This window comes from Lontra canadensis, unplaced genomic scaffold, assembly GCF_010015895.1.
Source record: "Lontra canadensis isolate GAN:19392208 unplaced genomic scaffold, GSC_riverotter_1.0 scaffold187, whole genome shotgun sequence".
In the NCBI taxonomy this organism is placed as follows: domain Eukaryota; kingdom Metazoa; phylum Chordata; class Mammalia; order Carnivora; family Mustelidae; genus Lontra; species Lontra canadensis.
The window spans coordinates 866,267-878,444 of NW_022631181.1; the positions used below are offsets into that span (position 1 = coordinate 866,267).

The 12,178-nt window shown below is 44.2% G+C and overlaps 1 protein-coding gene across 2 annotated transcripts in view; it reads left to right on the plus strand.

The window, feature by feature from the left end:
* The window catches only part of SVOP (SV2 related protein), a 71,618-nt gene that overhangs the window by 53,929 nt on the left and 5,511 nt on the right, over nucleotides 1-12,178 (plus strand). For both annotated transcript variants that reach the window (XM_032847418.1, XM_032847419.1), the window contains exons 8-13: nucleotides 464-589; nucleotides 909-1,037; nucleotides 2,502-2,575; nucleotides 5,565-5,641; nucleotides 8,234-8,341; nucleotides 11,429-11,540. In XM_032847418.1, coding sequence (XP_032703309.1) covers nucleotides 464-589; nucleotides 909-1,037; nucleotides 2,502-2,575; nucleotides 5,565-5,641; nucleotides 8,234-8,341; nucleotides 11,429-11,540 — 626 coding nt within the window. The remainder of the gene's footprint in view (nucleotides 1-463; nucleotides 590-908; nucleotides 1,038-2,501; nucleotides 2,576-5,564; nucleotides 5,642-8,233; nucleotides 8,342-11,428; nucleotides 11,541-12,178) is intronic.

Sequence of the window (12,178 nt, forward strand, 5' to 3'; positions counted from 1 at the left end):
GAGCCTATGGCAGCAGTGCACACAAAGAGCAAGGTGGGGAAAGATGGGGAGTGACTGAAAGAGGCACAGAAGATACTCAGCTCTGCAGGGAAGAAGCAATTGTGACAAGAATACTAGGGCCCTTGTGGACAAGAGAGGTGGATGTCAGTAGATAAAAACCAATGTGTCCATCACCATATTGACCTCACACAAGGTGGTATTGGTCTCCTTAACTGGAGCTGCCACACTGTACACTCCAGTGGGTACTATGCCAATATTAGACCATGTGCATGGCACCATCGGGAGATGGACAACATAGTGGCCCTGGCCCAACCATATGGACCACAGAAAAGTGGTGGTCATTCCAACTTTGCAGACCCCAAGGACCTCTTACCCATATTGAGAGTGTCGTCTGTCATGATGCTGACATTGCTCATGCGTTGACCATGCTGCTCCCATCACTGATCCTGTTTTCCCATCCCAGGTCTTCTGGGCCATCGGGACAGTGTTCGAGGTCATCCTGGCTGTGTTTGTGATGCCCAGCCTGGGCTGGCGCTGGCTACTCATCCTCTCGGCTGTCCCGCTGCTCCTCTTTGCAGTCTTGTGTTTTGTAGGTATCCTTTAAGACATCTCAACCTTTGCCCTCTTGGCCTCCTGCTGTTCACTGTATTTCGGTGGGGAGGGGGTGGAGGAGGACACCATCCCATAAGGAGTATTTTTAAGATTTTTTTTGGGGGGGGAGGACTTTGACAGCAACACCAATTAATAATAATTATAACAACAGCAGCAATCATAACTACAAGAACCCATCCCATTCCATTCCTCTGGGTCCAGAGACCCCACCCTTAAAGACTCCACATCTAGATGAGAGTATGTGGCTGGGACCCAGTGTTCTGTGCCACCGTAACCTATCACTCCTGTCCCCACAGTGGCTGCCAGAGAGCGCAAGGTACGATGTGTTGTCCGGGAATCAGGAGAAGGCCATCGCCACCTTAAAGAGGATAGCAACTGAAAATGGAGCCCCCATGCCACTGGGGAAACTGATCATCTCCAGACAGGTCCGTGCCTGGCCCACTGTCTGTGGCGTGTGTGTTTGTGCACCTGCATGGGAGTGTGTACGTGGGTGGAATGGGGTAACTCCTGAGACACACAAAAAGAGCAGAAGCAGAAAGCAGACCAATTCTCCAAAAGCCTATTTTCCTGAATTTACTTGGGAATGTATCTTTTTACCAAAAACATGTTTCAGGGATCCTTCTTTTTGAATATATGTAGTAAATAGGAATGTATTTTTCCTAATATATATTAATATATTTATTTCCTCAATATGTTCTCTTTATAAATATATTGATGAGCCTATTTTAAAATATATTCAACAAAAACAAACATTCTCAAATATATTCAATTAACATTTGAAGAGTGTTATCTTTTTATTCAAGAATATACTAAAAAATACATTTTTATTCATGAAAGCAATATTCACAGGTAGACTAAACCACCTACAGTCCATAATCTGTTTTTATATGTTTAGATTAGCAAGCATTTCTCAAACTAAGAAAAATATATTTGTTAAATATATCTAAGGAGAATATAATCACAGTCAAAGAATACACTTAAAAAAAAGAATATACTTTTTTTAAGATTTTATTTATTTATTTATTTATTTATCAGAGAGAGAGAGAGAGAGAGAGAGAGCGGGAGCAACAGGCAGAGGGAGAAGCAGGTTCCCCGCTGAGCAGGAAACCCGAAGTGGGACTCAACCCCAGAACCCTGGGATTAAGACTGGAGCCAAAGACAGATGCTTAACCAATAAGCCACCCAGGCTCTATGTGGCATCCCCCATAGAATATACTCTTAAAAAGAATATTGTAGCATAGCTCAGTCTGCTAAGTGTCTGCTTTCAGCTCAACTCAGTGGGGAGCCTACCTCACCCTCTTCCTCTCTCCCATTGTCCCTCCCCCTGTTCAGGCTCTCTCTCTGTCTCTCAAATAAATAAATAAAATCTTAAAAAAAATTATAGAGCAAAAATTTGATAAATTAGCAAATTATATGAAATTGGCAAGTGGGTCATTCAACTAATCAATCTTTCGGCACATTGGCTTCTGGTGAATTGATTTTCAAGACATGAGTGTTTGCGATCTTAACCTAGAGCTGGCTTCGGCAGGGCATGAAATGGTTAGACACAGCTTGGACAGACTGTCTGCTCCCCAGGTCCATGGGACTACCTGAGAGTCCTCAGGGCAGGGAGTCTGCTTCCTGGATCCAGGATTTCAGGCTGGGGTTGGGGGTTGCAGGATGTCTCCATCCTTGGGGAATCAAGCCTGCAGACGTTGCTGGGTCCTGGCTAGAGGGCCTCACCGGGCTGGGGGACTTTGTGTTATGGGATTGAGTGCTGGGTTCTCGGATCCTGAGCGTGCAGCCCACCAGCAGCCTCCCTCCCAGCCATGGGTGTTCACCAGTCCCAGCCCAAGGTCAGCGCTGCTGGAGGAGACGAGAGCAAACAGCATGTCCTTGTCTTGAAACAGGAAGACCGAGGAAGAATGAGGGACCTTTTCACGCCCCATTTTAGATGGACAACCTTGTTGCTGTGGTTTATATGGTAAGAGCTGCTTCTTGACCTCTTGACACTTTGATCCCCTTCACCCAGCCCTGTTTTGGGTTCTGTTTTTATGTAATGCACGGAGAACTCTTTGAACTTAGGCAACATTTACCAAATTCGGTGGTTTGAACATCCCTTTCCTGATCTCTGCCTTATCCAGGTATAACCTGTACTATTATTTTCTTAGTCTTTTTCTTTAATTGGACTCACTTCCAACTCAGATAACTGTCTTATTTTTAATTAAGTTATTAATTTTATTTCCAATATAGATCACATACAATGTTATGTTAGTTTCAGGTATACAATACAGTGATTCAGCAAGTTTATACATTACTCGGTGCTCATCATGATCAGTGTATCCTTAATCCCCATCACCTGTTTAATCCGTACCCCCCCCCCCAGCTCCCTTCTGGTAACCATCAGTTTGTTCTAATAGTTAAGGGCCTGTTTTTTGGTTTGTCCCTTTTTCTTTCCCTTTGTTTTGTTCCTTAAATTCCACATATGAGTGAAATCATATGGTATTTGTCTTTCTCTGACTGACTTATTTCACTTAGCATAATATACTCTAGCTCCATCCACATCATTACAAATGGCAAGATTTCATTCTTTTTATGGCAGAATAATATTCCATTGTGTGTCTATGTGTGTATATAAATGTGTGTGTGTGTCACATCTTCTTTTTCATTCATCTATCAGTGGACATGGGCTGCTTCCATAATTTGGCTATTATAAATAATGCTGTAATAAACATAGGGGCACATATATCCTTTTGAATTAGTGTTTTTGTACCCTTTGGGTAAATACCCAGTAATGCACTTACTGGATCATAGGGTAGTTGTATTTTTAATTTTTTGAGGACCCTCCATACTGTTTTCCAGAGTGGCTGTACCAATCTGCATTCCTACCATTAGTGCACAAGGGTTCAGATAAATATCTTTCAAGAGGCAATTTTATATATCTGCTTTAAAGGGAAAAAACCTTAACCGCAGGCCATATATTTTTAAGTGATATACAGTAAAACGTAGCTAGATTGATGATCTGCCGAGGGAGGAGACAAGATGACGGAGAAGTAGGAGGTGCTGTTTCAACCTGTCTCCTAAAGTGAGCTGATTACCTACCAAAGAACTCTGATCACCCATGAAATCAGCCTGAGATTAGAATTATAGATTGATGATCTGCCAAGGCACTGAGCTGCTGTATTTAATAGAGAGATGCAGAGAGAGGGTAGGTGTCAATGACACATTCATTAGCAAGTAAGTGAGAGGAAACCATCAAAATACAGTTGACCTTGAACAGTGCAGAAAGGGGGTTAAAAGCACAGACCCCTGAGCAGTCAAAAATCTTTTGAATCCCCCAAAACTTAACTAATAGCCTCCTATTGACTAGAAGCCTTGCTGGCAACGTAAACAGTCAACGAACACATATTTTGTATGCGATATGTATTATGTATTATATATTATATCTTAAAGTAGGCTAGAGAAAAAGAAAATGTTATTAAAATCACCTGGAAGAGAAAATGCACTTGTAGTGGTGTACTGTATTTGTTGGAAAAAATCCCTTTATAAGTGGCCTGTGTTGTTCAAACCCATGCTGTCCCAGAGTTGACTGTGATTGAAAGGAAATGTAAAATGAGATTTTTGTCACAATTGAGATTTAATATTGCCATATTGCCTTGGATATCAGCAGTGGCATGGGGCCTGCCATATTTGGGGAACCATTAATTTGGTCAACACAGGCATCCTTAGAACTTTCAGTCCTGATCCTGGTCCGTCTTCCTTAAATAACAGCCATTGGCGATGTGTGGATGTGGGCAGGATGGAAGGAAAGGATTTGTACTGAGTAATCCCCTGAAAATCCACAACTAGTTAAATCTCAGCTATTCTTTGAACCTTTTTCTACCAAATCATGTACACACCATGAACAGTGTGCAGAAGGGGCCTGGCTAACACTCTGCATTCTGGTTTAACCAGTGCTCACTTTTCCCATGCACCTTTGAGTAGAGGGGCTAATTAGCAGGGGATTGTCCTGAAAAGTGGTCAGTTGTAGGAAGTGGAAGGGAAAGTTTTGAAAATATATAGAACTGGGCTTTAGCTCTGTCCCTGCATTCCTAAGAGCTGAACCAGGCATTTATTAAACACCTGCTGTGTGCCCAACACAAGCGTAGAGTCTATAGGGTTTTTTTTTTTTTAAGATAGTGGAGATGAGAGTTGAGGGTCTGTCTTTGCAGGCAGGTGATTCAGTTGGGCCAACACTACCCAAATACTGAAGTGATTAATTGGAGACTAATTTTTGCACACTATAGAAATTGCTAAACTTGCTAGCACATATTGTAATGCAAGGAAATTAATCTCTGCTGTCTGGTTATGACAGTTCCCACATAACTGTACTACAGGATAAGAATGTTCTGGTCCTACACACTTGAGTGTTCTAGTTCCTAGGACAATTGGGAATTAATCAACTGTTTCATTCTGATCTGAAATTTTAGGGAAGTCTGCAGAACCTGCACTTGTACGGGCCACACAGCAGGTGTTTAATAAATGCTTGGTGAGTTGATTCAGCTCTCAGGAGTTCAAGGGAAGAGCTGGAGCCCACTTCTTGATATTATCAAAGATTTCCCCTCTTCTTCTCTCTTCATGTTGACCAAATTGGCCCAGAAGTCCTGATTGATGTCATTCATGACTGTGTTCTTCCAAATATTGGTATCCCAAAGTTGTTCTCCCTATTGCCAGTTGAATAAACAGCCTTGGGTGTTTTCTGTGATACAATACAGTTCTTAGTCTTTCAAAGGACACAAGATCATGTCCCTTCATCACATCGCTATGCTTTGTACCTGCCATTTTCCTTCTCAAGGGCCCCAAGAAAGCCCCCAAAGGTCCACTGTCACCCATGCCCAAAGACTGGTCCTCACTGCTATAGAAGAGGGGTTGGGGAAAGGGGACTTGCATGTCTCCCATCATTTCTTGATATCTTCTTGCTTCCTTCCTGGCAGGTTTTCCAATGCGTTTTCTTACTACGGATTAGTTCTGCTCACCACTGAGCTCTTTCAGGCAGGAGATGTCTGCAGCAGTGAGTATCAGACCACCCCCCTCCCCCCTACACAGTCAGATACGCATGCCCACCCCATATTCCACCGCTCCTGAGCTTGGCCATGCACAGATGCCCGTGACTCTACCCTGCTGACCCCCTGGAGAAATTCTCTGCCAAATCTGAGCATAGAAGACCTGGACTGTGGTCCCCAAGAAACTCTGTGGAAAACCAAATAATCCTGAAGTGACATTGCAGCAGAGTCATATCTTATGTCACCTAAAGGGTGAGGTGAAGTACAGCACTGTGTTTGATGGCCACGACCCTATGCAGCTGTTCTCACGTGCATATGAAGTCTGAAAACCAGGTTGGATCTCAACTCTAGCCGCACAACAGGATCACCTGGAGGAGCTTTTATTTTTTTATTTTTTAAAGATTTTATTTATTTATTTGAAAGCATGAGCATGCATGTAAGGGAGCACATGAGCAAGGGAAGAGGGGGGCAGAGAGCGAGGAAGAAGCAGACTCCCTGCTGAGCAGGGAACCCCATTTGGGGCTGAATCCCAGGAATCCGGGATCATGACCTGAGCTGAAGGCAGATTCTCTTGTACAGCTAGAGGTGGGAACCGCTGGACAAAAGGAACAAAACAGAAAGCAAAGTCTCTATGTGGATGTCTGGGCTTTCAAACCATTCTATCTCCAAGAACAGGTTCTTAGCATTGAACCTGGGGTGGAGGATAAAAGGATCAAGTTCTTACTTGTGTGAAGGATTTGCCCAGTTATCTTTTTCATAAGCCTCTGTAATCTTAGTTAATAGTTTGGTTTATTGGTATAAAGATTTAATGAGCTGGTGACTCAGCTGCAGATTTGGGGTTTGGTATTGAGAGAGTATAAATCGCATGTCCCTAACAGGGGACCCACTGAAGCAAAGCAGAGGATCCAGGAGAATGTTACAAAGCAGGGATTGGCAAACTTTTTCTATAAAGGGCCGGATAGTTAATATTTTAGGCTTTGGGAGCCATACACCTCTGCCATTGGAGCAGGAAAGTAGCTGTGGATAGCAGGTTAGTGAACACCACATTGCTGGTGTTCTGACAAAACCTTTTTTGTGAATACAAATTTGGATGGCATATCATTTCTGTGTCATGAAGTGCTATTCCTCTTTGATTTTTTTTTTTTTTAGTTTTTTAAATTTATTTGACAGAAAGACACAGCGAGAGAGGGAACACAAGCAGACAAGCAGGGAGAGTGGGAGGGGGAGAAGCAGGCTATCTGCTGAGCAGCGAGCCCAAAGCAGGGCTCGTTCCCAGGACCCTGGGATCTTGACCTGAGCCGAAGGCAGACACTTAGTGGCTGAGCCACCCAGGCGCCCCTCCTCTTTGATTTTGAAAAATCATTTTAGAATGTAAAACCCATTCTTAGCATGCAGGCCAGGAAGAAACAGGCAGAAGACCAGATGTCAAATCTGCAGGTGATAGTTTACCAACTCCTGTTTAAAGCTATCTCTTATACCTGAGTAAGAAAATGAATGAGCTCATAGCTGAAAATCAGAGAGCCTAGGTTCTAGCACCAAGTAGTTATGAGACCTTGGACAAGTCATTCATTTGATATTTTCTGTATGCCAGGTACTGATCTAGGTGTTAGGCTATATCAGTGAACACAAAGGACACATATCCCTACCGTGTAAGCTCATGTTTTGGTGGGGAGACAGAAAAAGAGGGGAAGTAACATAATAAGTAAGTAAATAACATAGTGTATTGGAAGGTGATAGGTGCATCAAAGAAAAAAATTAAGAAAAGGTAAACTCCTGCCTCTCCTTCAAATATGCAATGAACAGATGTCAAAGATGTTATTTTATTTAACTCCTCAATTACTGAATGAACCAGTTAAGAACTGTGAAAAGTCCGAGGATTTATCTCTTTATAAGCTAACAAGTTAGCCTTCCATAGCTTCCACAGGTGCCTTCAAAAGACACAACACTCCTGGGTCAGAGACAAAGGACTTTATTACTCATAATAATAGCAGTGGCTGAAGTAACAGTACTTCCTTACACCAGCAAGGAGCTCCCGTTCCCACAGGGTGATGTGAAGAGGGGAGACCACCTAGAGTCTGTCTGCCACAAAAACACCTGGTATGTGCCAATTCTGGGCTAAGTACATTCATATGCACAGGCTGAGTTCAGGCTCCCAACTACCTTGCCCAGTGGTTTTATTAGCTCCAGGTTTATGAAGAAACTGAGACTCAGAGAGATTAAAGCTGAGCTCTGGGACACCTGGGTGGCTCAATTGGTTGAGCAACTGCCTTTGGCTCGGGTCATGAACCCAGACTTCCAGGATCGAGTCCCGCATCGGGCTCCCAGCTCCATGGGGAGTCTGCTTCTCCCTCCAACCTTCTCCCTTCTCATGCTCTCTCTCTCTCACTGTCTCTCTCTCTCAAATAAATAAATTAAAAAAAAAAAAAAAAAGCTGAGCTCTGCTGTTTGGGGTTCGGACCTGAATCTGTCTGACTCCAGAGCCTGGGATCTTTCCACGGTATCCCAGCTGAAACATACCCAGGGAAGGAGGTGTAGGAGCAGGAGGGTGTGATTCAAGGTTCTGTACATGGCTCTTCTTTCTCCCGTCTCCCACCTCCCAGTCTCCAGCCAGAAGAAGGCAGTGGAAGCAAAATGCAGCCTGGCCTGTGAGTACCTGAGTGAGGAGGATTACATGGACCTGCTGTGGACGACCCTCTCTGAGTTCCCAGGTGAGGAACCTGTGCGAGGTGGGGCCGGGGCAGCCAAGCCTGTGAACGTGGCAGCTGGTCCTGTGGTGGTTCCAGCTGGTGTTGTCTGGAAGCAAATCCCCTTTCCAGGGAAGCTGGAGATTCTTTTTTTTTTTCAACCCTTAGCTGCAAGTTGACAAGAACCGTGAAGGCTCCTCTCCTTGAAGGCTAGCAAATTAAGCCGTCCCTTGTCACATTCACTGGCAGAAGACACGAGACTCCTGGGTCACAAACAAAGACTACTATGCATGGCACAGCAAGCAATAGGAATAGTATATTAGTGTCAGCTCCCCTTGCTCCCAAATCTCACAGGGATGATGACGAAGGGTCCAGGTGGATGCTGCACATGCAATGATGTAATGGGTACAACTGTTGGGCTCTAACTCTTGTCCTATGACAAGAACTAGCTCACCCAAATGCATGCAAATGCTGATAATGGATGATGGTCGCTCCCTGAGGAATTACCTGAGTGTTCCCTTCCAGGTACCCGATTGATCTACTACGCCCTATATTCTTGACCGTGTATTCCAGTTTTCCTTGCCTTCCCATATCTTCCTCAGTCCCTTTTTCACTTTGCTTCCCTGAGGAATCCCAGGCTTAGGGAAATCAAATCTTCTGTAGTGGGTTCCCAGAAATCTGCCCAGCTTTTGTCCAGAGAGAGACATCATCTTTATTATATTGGGCAGTAAACAGACCTGCCCTTTGCTCTGGAAGGAGACAGTATCTCTCTCTTCCGAGGTTGTTGAGTATCCAAATGAAAGGACAGCCTGGAACAAAGGCTTCCTGGAACAAATTGCTTCTGCATGCAAGAAATACAAGAGACCCATGGAGAATTGTCTCCCATCAGCACTCACATTGGAAGGATCAGTGGGGCATCAAAAAATCCAAAGTTGCACATAAAGTGAAGGTGATCTTTTTCCTTTAAAAAACTGAATAATTATTATAACAATAGTAGTATTTAGTATTTATTGAGTGCTTACTCAATAAATGAGTATATATTTGATTCTATGCTCTATACAATGAGTGTATATTTGGTTCTATGCTCAGTGTTTTATAGATATATCTCATTTCGTCCTGTGAAGTACATAATTATCCCCCATTTTACAACTGAAAAAACTAAGGCATAGAAAGGGGTAGCAAAAACTGTTCCTAAACTTTCACGTGCCAGTCTCTGTATCTTTGTGCCTGAGGGCTAACTCAAGAGGAATGGAAATCCTCAGGATCTAAAAGCACCCCAGGTTGCTGAGAGTGCCAAGGAGTTAAAACCTGGGAGCTGCCTTTGAACAATAAATGCAGGAGTTGGTGGTGTACAAATACCCCAGCTTCCTCACTCCTTAGGCAGCAGAATGCTAAGATGCATTTTCCACACTGGCTCCCAGAACTCCCCAGCTGAATCTGAGAGTAACTGCCCACAGTGGTAACTGTCTGACAGGCTCTCTTGCCTTCCCTTCCCTATCTTGCTTTCCCACCCTCCCACTGGTGCTTCTTTGGGTTACCTCTCAAGTAAACACTTGTACTTGGACCCTTGTCCCAGGGTCTGCTTCTGGGAGAGCTCAGCTAAAACACTCAGTGTCCTACACCTGGCAGAGCTAAGAGTTGGGTTCCCACCCCAGAGCCCACAGTCTTCATTCCTGTATGATCCTGTCTATCTTTTTCTTAAAACCCTTCCCCTATATGGCTCAGTGGGTAAGACTAGGGACATGTAATTAGACACCACATCGCCAATAACCATTTCCATGACTTTGGGCACTCACTATGATTTTCCAACAATTTCCATGATGTTGTCTTTCTGAAACTCAGATAATTCTTATTTATTACATTTATGATTTGTTGTGTCTGTTCCCTGACAGCCTCGCGATGCCGAGGCTCCTAGAATAGTTCCTTTTTATTAAAAAGCTTAATTTAAAAATTAGTTTTTTAAATTTATTTATTTAATTTATTAAAAAGTTTAATTTAATTTAAAAATTAGTTCCACTTAATTTTTTGACTGAAGAAGTGTGGGAAATTGACAGCATTTATTTTAGGGGGTTGTTTTTGATGATTAAGCAAGATAATAGATGCAAAAGTGTTGAGCCCAGAGTTAATTATTATTAATAAAAACCACCATGCTATACTGCCTCTACTGAAGTAGGGAGTCTTATTTTATTGAGCCCCATTTTACCAGTGAAGTAACTAAGGCTCTGAAAAGGCAAGGGACAAATCCAAGACCACAGGACAAGTCAGAGACAGGTCTGACTCCCATCCCTGGTGTCCATTGCCTGGATCCAGTGAACCCCACATCCCTTGGTGCCTATTTCGTTATCCATTGCTGTGCAACAAATTATCCCATATTTTAGTGGCTTCAAATAACATATTTATTACTCACAGTTTCTGTGGGTCAGGAAGCTGGGTGTGGCCTACCTGGGTCCTCTGCTTTGGCATAACCGACAAGATGACAATGGCGGTGTTGGCCTAACATCCATAGTCACATCTGGAAGTTCAGCGGGAGCAGGGTCTGTTTCCACACTCGCTCACGTGCTTGCTGGCAAGATTCAATGCCTCCAAGGGCTGTTGGCCTGAGGACCTCAGTTCCTCACTGGCTGTTGGCCAGAGACCACTTATAGGCCACTGCCTAAGAAGAGTCAGGGGGACAGAGAATGCTAAGAAAACAGAAGACACATTCTTTTATAACTTCATCTCAGAAGTGACCTCTAGTGTTTTTTTGTATTCTAGTCTTTAGAAGAGACTCCCTAGGTCCAGCCTGCTCTCAGGGGCAGGGAATTCTTTTTTTTTTTTTTTTTTTTTAAGGATTTTATTTATTTATTTTATGGAGAGAGATCACAAGTAGGCAGAGAGGCAGGCAGAGAGGGGGTGGGAAGCAGGCTCCCTGCTGAGCTAGAGAGCCCAATGCAGGGCTCGATCCCAGGACCCTGAGATCATGACCTGAGCCAAAGGCAGAGGCTTCACCAAAACTGAGCCAGCCAGGAGCCCCAGGGGCAGGGAACTCTATGGGGTGTGAATACCAGGAGGTGGGGGGTGCTGGGAGCCATATTGGAAGCTGTTTGCTATGGTGTCCCTGCTCTCTCCCAGGTGTCCTTGTGACTCTGTGGATCATCGATCGCCTGGGCCGCAAGAAGACCATGGCCCTGTGCTTCGTCATTTTCTCCCTCTGCAGCCTCCTGCTGTTCATCTGTGTTGGAAGGTGGGTCAAGAGACCGGCTCTCTCCGACCAGCAGGCTCACGTCTCAGGTCACGGTCAGTGGCTCTTTGGGCCTGTAAGCTGTGGGCTGCACTCCTGTCGGTGATCTGAGAGCTCACCGCCTGCCCCAGCCCCTCACTGGGACTGAGACTCTTGACCACAAGATCAGACTCAATTTGGGACCTCTGATGGGGGTAGGGCTGGGAGGTTTTGCTCCAACACTGTCACATTTAGACTGTTGACTTTGTCTCCCAGTGAGATCATGTGTGCAACTGTTTATGTATGGCTTAAAAGCATTCCTCTGTTCAATGGAAATACTTCAAGGTCCTGTTGTATAATCCCTTTTCTGGCATTTCTCCATTTTTCCATCTATCAAGGACCTCAAAATATAGAAGGGGCTTGTGTCTCTCTTGACCTTAGAGAGGCCCCAGACCAATGCTGGTGAGGACTGTGTGGAAGGTCTGGAGAGGTAGCTTAGACCCTGATGTGTTGGTGTTCTTAGGCATTTTGGGGAACCATGGAACAGGGGGTCGGGGACAGGATTATCCTAAAAATACTGCATAGAAGTTTACTGTCCCTGGCTCAGCTGGCTCCTGACTCTATCAGGTCCCATCTGGGTTTTCAATGATTTGTATCACTTC